Genomic DNA, 15,630 nt, shown 5'->3' with positions numbered 1-15,630 from the left:
TGGCGATTCGATCCCCACCTCCTCCTGTCCACATGTGGAAGTGTCTTGAGCAAGAACCCCAATTTACTCTCGATGGTCAGGCCAGCACCTTGCGTGGTCAAGGTCGCCGCCATGAGTGTGTGACAGAGAGGCAAAACTGTAAAGCTCTTTGGATAAAAGCGCTATATCAATGCATTTGCCATTCAAATCATCTCAGTTTGGTCCTCGAGGTAGAATGTGTGGTCGTGTTTATGTGTGTGTTGGTGTATGTGTATGTGTGTGCCTACTCGTGCCCCTGTGCTGGCAGTTAAATGGATTCTGGCTATTGGCAGGCTGGTCGCAGCTAATTGAGTGGCACCAGATGCCAGCTCCACTTTAACATACACTCTCTCTGTATGTGTGTGTGCCTGCACTACCTTTCTGATGAACAACACACACACACACACACACACACACACACACACACACTTTTGCCCTAGAGACAGTGTAATTGGCTGTTGTGGGTTCCCTCTAGTTTGGGTTTTAGACATAAAACCCTCCAGAAACCCGCTGGAAGCTTCTAATCCTGGCTGAGAGCTGGGACTGTATTAGCTCCTTTTTGGCACACACACACAAACAGTATGTAGAGACACAACACACACACACACACACACACACACACGCAGAACACAAAGACGTTTAGATGCAGAGTCATATTGACACACACGAAGTTCAGACGTAACAACGACCCACTTGGACACACAATGACACAGACATAAGCTGTGTCACAATTGAAGTCTACATAGAGTATTGAAGTGGGATTGAAGTTATTTTGGGTGTTCAGTGCTTCTGAGGAAAAGGTCCTGTTCATTGTCTGAATGTGACGAAACTCTCCTGATAGAATAATCAAAATGTCAAAGGTGTTGACCTACGCTAGCGGCGCTGGTTGGTCAGTCGTTCGACCCACCACTTTTAGCCCAGACTGAATTTGTATTAAGTAAGTAAGTATTGGATTGATTCCTTTGAAATTTTTTACTTTTGAACTTTGCCGATCCCCACCATCATAAGCTCAAAGTTTCAATTAGTCCGATACTTTGGTTTATTCATCAAACAGTTTGGTTTTAATACAATGCGAAATACCATCTCACAGAGCGCTAGTGTGACTGCAGACACCAAGCAGTTGCGCATTGCTCTTTGCCGCATGATGGCTCAACTTTTTCAACTGGTTGCCATGCCTCGCGGTGTGACCACGGCAACCACTGAAACTATAGAGAGGGTAGTAGCAGATTTTACAGATATTTGAGTTCCCTAAATTATTCAGCACTTCATCAGCAGAGAATAGAGGTACTGGAGCAATATCATCTTCAAAGTTTATCCCGTCTGGGACAATAAACAACGTTTAGTTACCAAAACTTGCAATATTAATTGTGTCATTTTGCGAAACGTTTCCTCTTCTTTAAGCTACAACCCGCTCTATTTATCTGCGTAATGAGATTACAGTAGATGAATAGCAGCTGCCTGTGGAGTACAGACGGTAGACGGAGGTAGACGGCGGTGGCGCTGAGCCCTGCTGCCGCCGATCCAAAGTACAGAACGCCAATGTTGCCGCGGCAACCGCTCACTCTCTGAAAGCACCTTCAATATCGTTTTCACATTTCCAGTATTTCCTCCAAGGTTTTTTGATTTTCAAATTACAAGGTGGATGGAAACATGCTTAACATAGCCAGGATGCACCTCAGTCTGTACAGCAACACACACACACACACACACACACACACACACACATCTGTGGTGGGTGGAGCCCACCAAATATTACCATGAGAATGGCAAAAAGTGGCAGCCATGGAGAGGTTAACATTAGATAGAATGTTCAATCTGACACAATTTCTCCTGGGGAAACACACACACACACACACACACACACACACACACACACACACACACACGCACGGCAGTCTGTCATTAATCCTGCCTAATCAAGCGGGGACCCCCTGATGTTTCCATGGAGCTGGAAGAAGGAGGATGAGGAGGCGGACAAAAAGTGAGGAGGAGAAGGGAGAGTTTAGAGGAGGAGAAGAGGAGGATGAGAAGGAGGGGTCTGTGGTGGTGGGGGGTGGGGGGGGTGGGGGGAGTCGGCGTGGTACCAGCTGGTCTGGCTGCTCCACACCCCCAACAGTGACACAGTAACTGGCATGACCATCTGTCCAGCCCACACACACACACACACACACACACACACACACACACACACACACAGATTGATGAAGGTGTACAGTAGGTACCACACCACATGGCCAGCCAAAGGTTAAGGGGAAACACTAGACCACAGACAACAGAGGTGAGAGCAAAGTTCAACTGTACACTCACACCATGTTCACAGTAATGCTTTGAAATCTGAAAATGTACATGTGAAAGGGGGTTCTGTCCACACTTTGTGTACGCAACTAATGTTCTAAAAACTCACTGTCCACACTGAAAGAGCAGGAAACGCAGCTGAATCTCTCAGCAGCATCCTTTAGGCTGATGATGTCACTTTGTACGAGTGAACATCGACATATACAGAATCCGTCCGCACGTAGCACAGCAGGACTTTTAATTTCACAAAACTTCAGGCGTGTGGTCAGAGCTCTGCTTTAAGCTGATTGGCTTGTCAGTTAAACTTGTGAGGACAATTTCTATGCTCAAGTTGAACATTATCAACTGGTTTCTATGCAATTCTCCCAGCTCAGTGTGAAGCTGCTGCCTAATTACTGTACTCTGAATGAGGTTTCCTGCAGCATCTGAAGACTGACATTAAGAGAATGGATCACAGTGGAAGCATCTGAGAGACAGCACGTTTCGCTGCAGCGTGACAAACTTTCTATTGTGCTTTCGTTTTTCAGCTCTGTCTACATGTATCTGGAAAGAACAACAGCCTGCCTAAACACACACACACACACACACACACACACACATAGATTGCTTTGACTAATTAATAATGAATAAAGCCTCTGGCAAATTGAATTTTTAATTTCTCATTTTATTCTCGCCCACATTTTGTTTTGCCTCTCCTTTAGTCATATCATTTGTGGTTCATTTTATTGTGGATGTTCAGCTTTAATGCCCTCACAATAGTGTAATAAAATTAAAATACTCATGACATTGCAGTGTGTATATTAAACATCACCAGCACCTGGTTTTATGTCCCTCTCTCTCACACCAGGTGCAGTCACTGCTGAGTTAAATGACCCGGCATCAGAAAGTACTGCCAGCCTGTCTGCATTAGTGTCCGTGTTCACAATGCATATCTAATTAGTTTCTTCAATAGTACTCTACTCGGAGCTTGAGAGCCACGGAGGTCTGGCTGTGATTTATGGCCGTGTTTGAGTCGTATTTAGGAAATCACTGAGCTTCAATTCCAAGTCCTCTCGTCTGGGTTTTCACTGCTGTGACATAATGAAGTAGGACTACAGAAATTCGCTGTACATTTAAAATGAACTGGTTGAAAATCTCTGTAGTTCTCTGTATTACTGAATTTGTGTGTTAAGTCGTGAGTCATCTCTTATTCTGCCAATCTCTCTGTCTGGCTTCATGTTGAAATAATACTTTCAGTTGGCTATGCTATATCCAGTTAAATGTCTTTATACAGTGCCTGACATGGGCCAATAATCAGAGCTACTGAGTGCCAGCACTTAAGATTTTTGCCTACAAGTACCCTTACTTCTTACTGCGTATTACCACCTCCTGGTGAGTTTACCTATGCACCCCTAAACACCCCTGTAACACTTTTTTCCCCAACCTACCCTACCTCTGGTTTGCTCGTGTTGGTTTGGTTGGTTAGGTTTCGGCATGAGGAATGAGAGGGTTTGGGGTAAAACATGTCAGAGCCAATCAAAGCCAGCGTAATTGAATCTCTATGTACACATAACTAGCTTAACGATGAGAAAATAACACTGAAAATGGCCTTGTCAAAATGGATAAAAACACCAAAAGTGTTGGTTAGGGTTGTGCTGAATTAGGATGCTGGCATTTGGTATTCGGTCCAATTCAGGCACTGAAAATCAATGCCATAGCCATAGCAACTGTTTTTAAAAAGACATATCTATTGGAATTACTACTACTAATATTCAAACTTTATTAACTGTTTAATTTCTATTTAAACCAAAAGGCTAGCGTAGCGTGTACTGTTGTATGTTCAGTATTTTCAACAAATATTAGCTAGTTAGCTTAAGTGGCTAACATTGGCTGCTGTGCCTCGCAGGGTACTGACCAACAAACAGAATGCCAACTGTGCATCAACACTGAAGTTTACACCACCTTCAAAACACTGCAGCAATGTAATCAAACCAGAGCACATGGTGGATAGTTCAGGGGCCTTGGGACTGACAAGAATTCCCAGCAAATACCCAGAGCCAGGGAGTATTTCAGTGGGCCTAGCAGTGTGGAGCATTCCCAGCAAACTCACAAGAGCCAATGTATAGTGCAGGGGGGGGCAGGAATTGTGGAGCATTTCCAGCAAATACACATTGCTGGTGGGAAGTTCAAGGGGCCTGAGATTATGGAGAGTTCCCAAGAAATCCAGTGGGTATTTCAGGGGGGCTGGGAATTTTTCCCATTCACAGCTAATATACAGAGCCAATGGCATTCATCAGTAACTGTAGCTTGATACAGTACATTGTGGTTATTTTGTGCAAACCTCCCAATAGAATAGGACAATTGAGCATTTGCATGTCTGCCCATCGTTCATTTATGTAAGCTGTTTTGTCTTTTATTTGTTCTGCTGCGTCCTGTTTTTTTGCTGCTGCACTGACACAGTTTCCACACATTAATAAAGTTTCATCTTCACATTTCCTGTCTCTGATTTCCTATATTTTTCATGCATATTTGGGATATTTATGACACAGTTTCTCTGTTTGTCTCTGCAGGTGTTTCTCTCGGTCAGACCACCTGGCCCTGCACATGAAGAGGCACATCTGAGGGCAAAAAGAAAAGGAGTGGGAGAGGGAAAGAAGCAAGAGGAGAGAGAGGAGGAGGAGAGGTAGGAGGAGAGAGGGATGGGCAGTCGAGCTACCAACCACCCGCCTCGTTCACCCCGTCTATAAACCAGTCGGCGGCCATGACGCCTGCAGGGCAGCGCATCCATCTGAGAGGGCCATGAAGATCAAACGGACTGACGGCCTTCTCATTGGAGACGGGGATTGGAGGAAAACGAGGAGTAGCTAGATTGTTGTTTTTCTTTAAAATTACACACTCACACACTCGCAATAGTGAACACACCTGTCTTTGAATGCATCATCCCGGTGAACCCCGGCTGCTCTCACGTGGCTCTGGGGGCTTGGACACTGCCAAACCAACATATACTTAACTCACTTAATGAAACATTACGCCGCCTTTTTTCTTTCTCTGTATTCAGTGTGTTTAAACCATAAAGTCACTTTGGGTGAGGAGATAGTTCAGTGGGGAAACTTTAAATATCCATATAGTCAGTTGTTAGTGCTTTACCGGCTTTTGAAATCAAATACTCAACTTTTTTCTTTGTTTTTTACTGTTTCTCATATACGGAACATAAGAAACCATCATCTGCCGCAGTCAGCTTCAGTAATCTATGTGAAGAAAACAACAATGCCAGATCTGCAGGAGAGTGACTGTACAGATTGATTCTAGCATAGCTGACAATCGAACCCAGGGCCCGGACGCTGGGTGTTTTGGTGCACCCATGGGACCTCGGTCAGCGAGGTGCTGCTACAGCTCCCAGGCTCTCCTCCAGTGGGTGTTTGCATCTCTCACCTTCACTGAGACGCCTGCCGCCTCCGCAGGCCATCTGACAGAAATGCGCAGCGACACTTTCTTCCCTTTTTTTCTACTTAGAGGACGATAATTCTTCTTATTGTTGTTATTACAAAGAATGACACTTTGTTATTTTCTCTCTTGGAGAAAATGTCTTAAAACTCACTGAATTTTGTTTGAGAGAAAAAAAACTGAGAATCTAAGATGACTTCAACAGAATGTGTGGGATGAGAAGGAGAGCGTTGTTGGTCTTTTAAATCCCCATGTGCACCGGCTGTGCTTCTGCAGTCTGCAAGCAACCAGTGGATGAACAAAACAAAAAAACCGAATCATACCAACTCTCAGAAAAGGGATTTGTATTTTTTTGGACTATAATGAAAGCAGAGAGCGGAGAGGTCTTCAGTTTTTTGTGCTGCTCTTTCTGCCCTGCGATTCACTCCAGCTGAAAAACAAAACCCTTGCATGACCCTCCGTGGTCTCGCGCTCTACCGGAGTCAGGCGGAGGACTCGCTAAAAACTGGAAACCTGTTTTCTCTTGTTTTTTGGTTGTTTTTTTTTGCTTTTTGTTGATTCCAAAAGTCATCCTGGAGCGTTTTCACAGACTCACGGATCCCATCTCCCTGGCAGCACTGCGGGGAAAGAACGGAGGCCGGAGAGCTGCTTTTTGGTTATTCACGTGGGACTTAACGACGCCAGCCAACCTTTGTGTGGTGGCGCTGAACAGACACGGTCACATTGGCCCGGTCAAAATTTGCCTGTTTCATATCCATTGACTGCACTGACTTTTTTTCAATGTTATCTGTGCTTTTTTTTCTACAGCGAAAAAAAGAACACAAAGAAAAAAAATCATAAAAAGACTTGAAAACACAAAAACAATTCTGTCTCGCTCTACACATTGTATACAGAACAAGCACACATACTCCGTCAACACGCATATACACACACACACACACACACACACACAGACTTACACTGCAGTTTTTTGCTCACGGCTCCTCTTGAGATAAGACTAATAAGATTTAGGAAAATAATTATTAAACTAATGAACAGAGTTGGAAAACAAAACACTGCATGGCAGGCTTTATTGCAAACACACACACCAGCTCATGTGCGCACACACACACACACACACACACACACACACAGACATACACACACACACACACTCTTCCTGGAATTATATGTTCTGCTCCCAGATCTTTTTTCACAGTAGGAATTTAGCAACTGTTGTTTAGTAGAAGAATATCTTAGCTCTCGGCTGGAGGTAACAAACGATTCCAAATCCTTTGAAGTGAGAAATCAGCTTGTTCTCAGTTCCAACAATCACCCACATATCCCTCGCTACAGTTGGTGCCTCTCATTTAATCAGCGTTTTTACTTCAGAGACTCTGCTTACATTGTTGGTTACAATTGATGGAATAAGCCCCTGTTTTCATCAAAAATAAATAGAAGTAAAACAGTTGCACCAGGTCTTTTATCAAAACCCACAACATTGTTGAAAACATGTTGATAATCCACAGAGACCCTTCAATCCTGCCTATTATGTACAGTACATTTGAATGTCCTCAAGATGAATTAGATAGCAACCAGAAGCATCAACCCAGCAGGTTCCTTAGAAATCTGGTAAATCAGCTTTCCAATCATGCAAAAGTGCTGGAAGAACGACTGAAACTTTGGAGAAAATCTGGTTTTTAGGTAAACTGTCATTGGGATCACAAGCTCCTCAGACTTTTTTTTATGTTTTATGTCCGCGTAACTGCGTCCATTGCTGAAGCTTCCATTTCATAAGATAAAGCAAATCAACTTAAAGGTATCCTGTGATATTTTAGGCAATTGAGTTTTCATTTGGTTTATATTGTGAACACACACATTTATGTGTGAGCACACACAATACACATTCCTGCCATCGGTTTCCCGGTATTCCCGCTGATTAAGAGTTGGCGGCAGTAATGTGCAGAGAAGCGTAGGAAGAAGAAGACTGCTAGCTATAGCCAACAAGCGAGTAAACAATGCAGCATTTGAAATATTTCAGGAAATTGGCTTTGCTGATGTTTCATGAGGGAGGAAATACATTTTTTGGACCTTTTGGTGTGAGTTTACTAAAAGCAAACATAACTTTGTTTACAAGAAAACTCCAGAGGGTACCTTTAAAATCAGCTTCACCGCATCTGGCTAATGAAAGTCAAACTTCAATCTTTTAAGAAATACTCACATCCCAACATAACTTTCTTTTAGTAGAGACTTGCACAACGTCTAGGTTGACAAAAATGTCTCGGAAAATGATTTCCATTAGCATGAATAGGAACCCAAGTAAAAGGCTCTTAGCCACTGTACATTTAAAGTAATATTGTATATTTTGTTCTTATGGTCCAGTTACACCAGCATTTATGTTGGCGATATGTTGCACAGAATTCATTGGATTTTGACAGAAAAGTCACAGAAGATTTTTGCCAAATTTAACTTTGACTAAGATGAATACATTTTTATGCCAAAGGCTGGTGCGATGATGCTAACAGTTGTGTGCTAACTTGCTGGCTAGTAATTCAGCTTGCAAACAAAAAAGTAAAAAGCAATGTCGTTCTGCCACTTCTTATGGGCATGTGTTCAAAAACACAATAAGGTTGGTTAAATCACTTGCGGGGTTTTCAAAGATACACTTAACGTTTGAATTCTAATGTGAAAAATGATACATGAGAGGTGAAAACTGGGGCGAGCGCATATCTACAACGCCTGCTTCCTTTGTTCAATGGTTGCAGAAAAAATAAACTTGCCTTGCAATCAGGGCATTACTGATACCGCCAACACCAACACTGACACCGCTGCTCCATCCGCCCACCACCCCCCTATATGCCCCGTAGCACATGCAAGGAGTCTAATACTCACTGCTGCTGACTGGTGCGGCTGGGTGAGGGTGCAGGGATCCTGAAGCTGGCGGGGGATTTCACATCCCAGCATGCCCAGTCATCATGCCAGTCGGCCTTGCCAACCTTAATTAGGTGAAACGGTGAAAACATTCCCCTTCAAGAGGGTTTATGGTGCAGCTTCGAACAATCGATACCAAAAACCTCCAGCGTGGAACTGCCCTTTAGCCATGGGCAGAGTCTCCCCGGTCAGGAGAGATCAGCGGGAGACCGCCTCCATATGAGGTCTCTGTATCCAGCGGCAGCTTTCTCTACTAACTCTATCTTTCTGCTAAATGTGACGTAAAGCAACCCATGTTTGGGATGAATCCAGTGTTTCACTTTTGATTTAATTTCATTGTTAGGTTTCTGTTACAAAAGCTGTGTTGATGGTTGTTTTCTTCAGCTTGGATGATGCAAAGTCATGCCAAAATGTTGAGACATGCAATGGGATGTAGAAAGAGCCCTCCTAAACAGGACGTACAATCATAGAGGGATGGGGATCGTAGCACTTTTGTGAGGCTTTTGATGGCATGAATGTGTATATATGTGTGTGTATGTGTCCCCATTAGGCATACTGTGAGGGAAGCAGTGATTCAGCAAAGTGGTTGATAACTGATTTTTAACTGTTGAACACGTGTGCAACCATGTGGGACAAATGTTGTTTGGTACATTTGCTGTTGGAAAATGCTTTTAATCCAAGCAATGGCTGACAGTGTTTATTAGGTTTTTTTATGTAGACCCTTCATTCTTACATTGATTCATTCATTCATATAAGTCATGGAGCTTGATGACTTGAGTCAAAGAGATGCAGAACTTGCACTTTGTATTAAAGCGCACTAATATCCAACTCCTCTCTGCCAGATTAGTTGTAATGACAGTTTTCTGAAGGACATTTAGGGCCCAATATTATTTGTGTTTCTCTTCCCAAAAATCTCAGAATCTATAAAAAGTATTTGTTCAGATTATTAAAAATATCTGGATAAATCAGATCCTTGAAAAAACATTTGCGCCATAAACACTGTAGTTTAACCATTTTATACTTGGTTAAAGGTAGTCAGATGCATAATGAGCAGCTCATTAGCATTTTGTCCCCATTTGTCTTGTCACTTTGTATTACCTCATTTTCTGCTAATCCCACGAGAGGACCTAATTTACGGAAAACTGACAGGATGAGTGTCTTCTTGATCAGCTTCTTTAAAAAATCATGGTATTTTTAGATACAAATCAATAAACAATGAAAATGATGAGCCTTAAGTACACTCTAAAACGAATGTGTTACATTCAGCACATTTCTGTGTTGTTTTTAGGAACGCATTAAAAACAGTGTGCCCAAAACTACACAGATACACCAAGATTTCAATACCATTTAAAGTTTTTAAATGTAAAGTTAAAACTGTAGTGCTGGCCAGCATGCAACAAACACAACTCACAGTTCTTCACCTCTTTAATTGAAACCCTCCTGACATCGAGCAGACCTCAAACTTCAGATACAATTTCACATTCAGTTCCCTTCATGTCTCGCAGCCTGCTGAAGCAGGTTTTCTGTCACAGTGTTGCTCCAGGTCTCCTGTCGTCTCTCAGGCTCCTCCAGGCCAGCTACCTGCTGTCCCACAGCTCTGATTAGCATTAGCACTATCGGGTCCTCTTCTCTAGTTGCAGCTCAGCTAATGAGATAGCTCTGAGTCACAGGGAAACCGAGTGGTCTGGAGAAAAAAACAACAGGGACCTTGAGCCGGACCGATTCCAGCGCTCTGTACCCAGTGGACAGATTTGATGTTGAACAAACAGAAGATCCCGTTAGCATAGAGAAATGCCAGGAGACAGTGAGATATTTGTCAAAGAGCCTAAGCTGTGATGAAAAAAAGGATTTAAAAAATCATTTACCCACATGAATATCCAAATCATTAAATCAGCCCTTGCATTTTATCTCATGGATTACAGATTAAATAAATTACCATTTATCTGCAAAGTCCCAACCCTCCCTTTTCCTTCACAGCTAAAGTGCCATTCTTGTTTCCCTCCATCCCTCCATCCTCACCCCATCTCTCCCTCTCTGTCCACAGCAGTTGTCCATGCACTATCAGCTGCAGGAATGCTGAATGCACACTTTACACATTTTGCCCAAAGATTTGCATATTTGCAAGTTAACTGCTGTGAATGTAGTAGATGTAGAGGAAAGAGCGGCGAGGCAGAGACGCAGAAAAGGATTAGTGGATGGAAGGTGGAAGGAGAGGGATTGTTTTTCTTACATGATCGTCCCATTAAATCTTAATTACCGGTATGCTCCGACTCTTCATGCTTCATAACATTCTCAGTCTCTTGTCTACTGTCAGCTGGAGCCGAACTCATTACTCACAAATGTAAAATAATGTTCTCATGGTCTTATAGGGTGCCCAGTATAGTGGCGCTAGCAGCTTAAGCAGGAGTGAAGAAGCTTTAGTTTAAGTTAGCTTCTTAGCACACTGAAAATAGCACTGTCAATTCTCATATTTCAAAGTTAAAGGTGGGCTGGAGTCTCTGGAAATGTTAAAGAGTAGACTGTGGAAACCTATGTTACATCACCAACTTCGAATAAAACCATTCCCATACATCAAATGGTCACTGTTCATTGAAAATCCAGAAGAGTTCTGTAGTTTGGGGGTCACTAAAGGCACTTTCACACTGGCAGGGTTGTCCAAATCTGGGATTGGTTTGCCTAAAAACTCCAAAGTCAGATGCAGAAGCAGAAATTGCACCCAAATCCACCCAAATAATGTGCTGTCTGAAATCACTGCCTGATGAACTGAAGTACGATTCGGGGGCAGTAGTTTGTACCCAAAAAGGAGAAATTTGTATGCATGCATGTCATGACAACATTATTACTGTTGCAGTATAGTGCAACAGGAACTGTTGAGCTTTGGTAAGGGATTTATGCAAACATACCACAGATTATGGGCTTGTTGCACCAAATTTGCAACATCCGAGCTGCAATTTGCAAAGGTAGACCATTTCCTCTCACGTACATTTGCCATTTGTAATTGACCATCATTTATAAAATGGAGAACTGCAATCGGTGTTTTAGCACTGCTCACAAATTGCTTCTGTGAAACGGACAAGTGTGACAGGAGACCAGAAGGGTTAGGAGAAGAAAGGCAAACAAACTCATCTTTGGACTCAAACCAACAAACCCAGTGTGAAAACTGCCTTTAGACATCGTCCCCAGGAAGTTGTTTGCACACAGTCCTTTGATGGACCAGGCTTTAGTCTCCACAGTTTTCCACCATATCACCCTGAAGAAGGATTGTCACTTTAGGCAGCTTTTGTAAATAGCGTGAGATCTTACATACAGACCGCTCTGTGTGAAATTAACTGTACGTGGCGACAGCACCGTCTCAGACATTTCAGCGTTTCTATAGATCTGCTTTAGTTCTTGCAAACATTGCACTACATGATCATACTTAGCTATTGCACTCTCCATGTGCACGCACTGCTAGCATAGTCTGTTGGAGCACTCTGTCAAATATCCACTTAACATTTGTTACACGTCCAGGATGCACTTTGCCACCAAGAACCATTTACTACAGGTCCACTCATGATAGATCAGAGTGACATATCAACTTAAACCTCCAGTGAAATGCCTTTTTCATCACCGTTATTCCGGGGGAATGTGTTGTACTTTAAACATTCAGTCATGCTGTGACTTGGTTAAACTTTCTTGGTAATCAGTGGCATCCCGGAGTGACTCTGTCTGTCTGTAACTACTGTGTTTGTCCATGCTTGATGTGTCAGTATATAAGAGATTCACAGATCTTTACCCCTCTCCTTGTGTGTATATTTCACCTCACCCACACCAAACCCTCTCCACGAAAACCACAACCGTCAGAGCCCTCTGGGGCCAACTATAGTCTTCAGATATCCAGCTGTACTAGGAAGTATTCTCAAGAGCTATGCAGCTTGGGAGCTCCAAGCAGTTCTTTGGTGAGACTGCAATAACCTTTCCACCTTGCCAGCTAAATGTCCTCGGTACAGTTTGTTTAAGTTCAGTCGACCCATCCTTGTAGGTGCTTTTCCATCTCTGTCAGTTTATCTGCTCAGTTAGACCCTAATGCCTGACGCAGAGTTTGGCCAGATGTTCCCCCTCTCAGTATGTGGAAAAAAGATTGGTATCCAAAAATGTTTGTTTTTGGTACATAACTCCATAAAACAGTACTGCATCATATCAAAGGAAATCAACAAACTTAGTGATCGAATGTGGCATTCAATTTTTTGTCAATTAACTTAAAGGAAGGTATCGAAGATCACCGGCTGGCCAAATGTGTTATTTCTGTCACATTTTTTTTTCAAATTTTATGATCCTCAACAAGTAAAAAAGAAAATATTCAGAATGTGTTGCTAACTAACCATTACAATTACAGAAAATGTCTTTTATACCATAAAGTCTTTTTGACAGTTGAAGTATCAAAAACTCATGACAATGTAGAAACCGAAGAATCCCTGATACTGTCAATCAACGTCGCTTTGGTCCTCAGACCTTCATAAGTGACTATTTACGGGATTCTTTTGTTTAAATTCTTACTTAAAATTTAAATTCAGTCCTCCTTATTGGTTGTGACCACATGTTGCTGCTCACCAGCTGTTTTTCAGAGATCGAGGACACGTTGAAGAAGACACAGAACAACTTTAAATGTCTCCTTCAGGTTCAAGTGCCAAACAAACGTTTTAAGGTAATTTTGGTGAAATTTGACATTTAGAAATGTGCATGATGCTAATCTTGCTTGCCTAAGTGGATGTTGTTATAAAGCTGTATTAAATGGAGAACCCATCTCCAAAATCTCTGCTAAGCATTTGGTGAGTTACATATGATCATAATCAATAAGATGGATGGCCTAAATAAGCCATATTAAAAGGAATTACATTTTGGTGCCAATCATCCTGCCACATACTGGGAAAAGTGACCAATCCAGTGTCACCATTTAGCAAAAGCTGTATTTTAGCACCTTTATATCATCCAGGGTGTGTACAAGGTGAGCTCAAAGCATAATTGTTAAAGGATCACAACTAAATATTTCCTGGGATGAGTTGAAATGTAGACGAAAGAGAAAACAGCAGATGTGTTTTACGTCTCATCTGTCCTACAGGGGCTCTGTTACCGTTCATATCAACCTTCAGTCCATAAACCTTCACTCCACACCCGCCTTCCTCTCCTCTGTCACCGTCACTTCTGTTGAGTTTTTTATTTTATTTTTATTTTGAGTTCTCTTGTTTTACTTACAATTTTTTGCTGTACAAAGTGTTTAAAATATTATTTGTATTATATGATGTTAGTATGGTAATGTTCTTTATTAAGGAAGAAGAAAATTTATTTTTGTTACTGGTCTGTTTCATAATTCTTTTCTAAATTGGTATTGTAAGATATCTATGCAAGAACTGTTAAGTGGAGCATTTTTATTTAAGAATGTAATATGTGTAATAAATGGTAGAATCTGGTCATGGCTTTGTTGTATTTTGTTCCATTTGAGGTTAATTAGAATAACCTAATTGGAAATGTTGCTAAGCTCTAGTACATTAACTTGTCCAAGTTTGCTCTGCAGGCGATGTCTAAATGTGCTGCAAAACACATTTATGTTTAAAGGTCCAGTGTGTAGGATTTAGTGATGTGCAGAATGCAACTCACTCACTACACCCTCCCTTTCCGAGCACAAAGGAAGAAACTACGATGGCAGCGAAAAGTGCAAAAAACGCCCCTATCTAGACCCAGTGTCCCTTCTGGACTACTATAGAAAAATGGCAATTCAACTTGGTGGGCTCCAAAAATTTATTTAAAGTACATCTGTGGAATTAAAGTTACATAAAGGAAAATTCTACCTAAAAAACATCTATCTTTATTTTCATCTCAAGCACAAAAAAACGAACGAATATGCGAACATGGATTTATTTTCAGAACTGTCACATTTTACATCCCACTTGAGTTTACAGGCTTTCACTTTAAACAGGGCAGGCAGAAAACTCTGAACATAACCTTCTAAAATGACTGAAATCACCCCTGTATGGACACCCAGATGACTTTAATTATGAGTAACATGGTAGCACATTATTCTTTCATAATGGCCATTTAAGGCAGATGGACACATCCTGTCCAGCCGCTGGCAAGAGCACAGACGTACGGAGAAGCAGCGTCACATTACTACAACAGGAAGCCTCATATTCTCAACACTGCTGGTAATTTAGGTCTTTATTACAGATTAAAACAATCTCATGAATATCTATCGCTCTCCCCTGCCTGCAAATGGCTTCTCCTCGGCTGCTTAAAGTGTCCTGGTCTTTAATTAGAGCTAACTTGTCACTGACATACAAACCAATGACATGCAGACTAAATGAGGTAATCAAATAATTAATGGCTAATTGGGGATCAATTAAGCAGAAGTAAGGGAGCTCATATACAGCGTATCTGCTCTGTGAGTTTGTCCTCTTACATAGAAATTGCTAATTAGCTAATTAAAAGGGACCAAATTGTGATTGTATTTCTCTGGAAGGACAGACTTGATATTCATTCCTCAGATTTAAATTATCTTAAATGGTCACTTGGCTTTTCTGTAAATACAGACTTTGCATTTGCACACATGCTTGTATTTTCTTTGCTTACAGAGTGTTTAAGGTGCCAGATGAAGACATTTCAGCAAAGCCAACGCAGAGGATTATTATCATTTCTCAGCAGTGGGCTGTGTTGGCTAGAAAATGGGAATTCACAATGATGATTAGTGTGGGCATTTTGAAGTTTTGCAGGCTTATTCAGTCCTTGTCAGAGGTAGAGAAGGAAGGCGAGTGAGCTGTTTATAATCTTATTCAGCAGCATTAGCCTGTGTAGTGTTGGTAAGTGTTTACAGAAACAGCAACCATCAGCTTTCCTTAACAGCAGAAATACACAGAATTGTGGTGAATTGCTCCATGGCATATTCTATACTTATCTCCCAGAAGGACCATGTCAGCTCATTTGGGTGACTCTTCGACCGCACTGTCCATTGCC

General features: G+C 41.8%; 1 protein-coding gene across 1 annotated transcript in view; it reads left to right on the top strand.

Annotated features, from left to right (window-relative positions):
- klf7b (Kruppel-like factor 7b) overlaps window positions 1-14,092 on the top strand; it is a 69,837-nt gene extending 55,745 nt beyond the window's left edge. Inside the window, exon 4 of the mRNA XM_051403160.1 lies at window positions 4,863-14,092. Within this exon, the coding sequence (XP_051259120.1) occupies window positions 4,863-4,914 (52 nt within the window). The 3' untranslated portion in view covers window positions 4,915-14,092. The remainder of the gene's footprint in view (window positions 1-4,862) is intronic.
- Window positions 14,093-15,630: the final 1,538 nt, after the last annotated feature.

The sequence above is a fragment of the Dicentrarchus labrax genome, unplaced genomic scaffold, assembly GCF_905237075.1.
Source record: "Dicentrarchus labrax unplaced genomic scaffold, dlabrax2021, whole genome shotgun sequence".
Lineage (NCBI taxonomy): Eukaryota > Metazoa > Chordata > Actinopteri > Moronidae > Dicentrarchus > Dicentrarchus labrax.
Note: the sequence above shows the minus strand (reverse complement) of the source record. Positions and strands in the feature narration are given on the sequence as shown.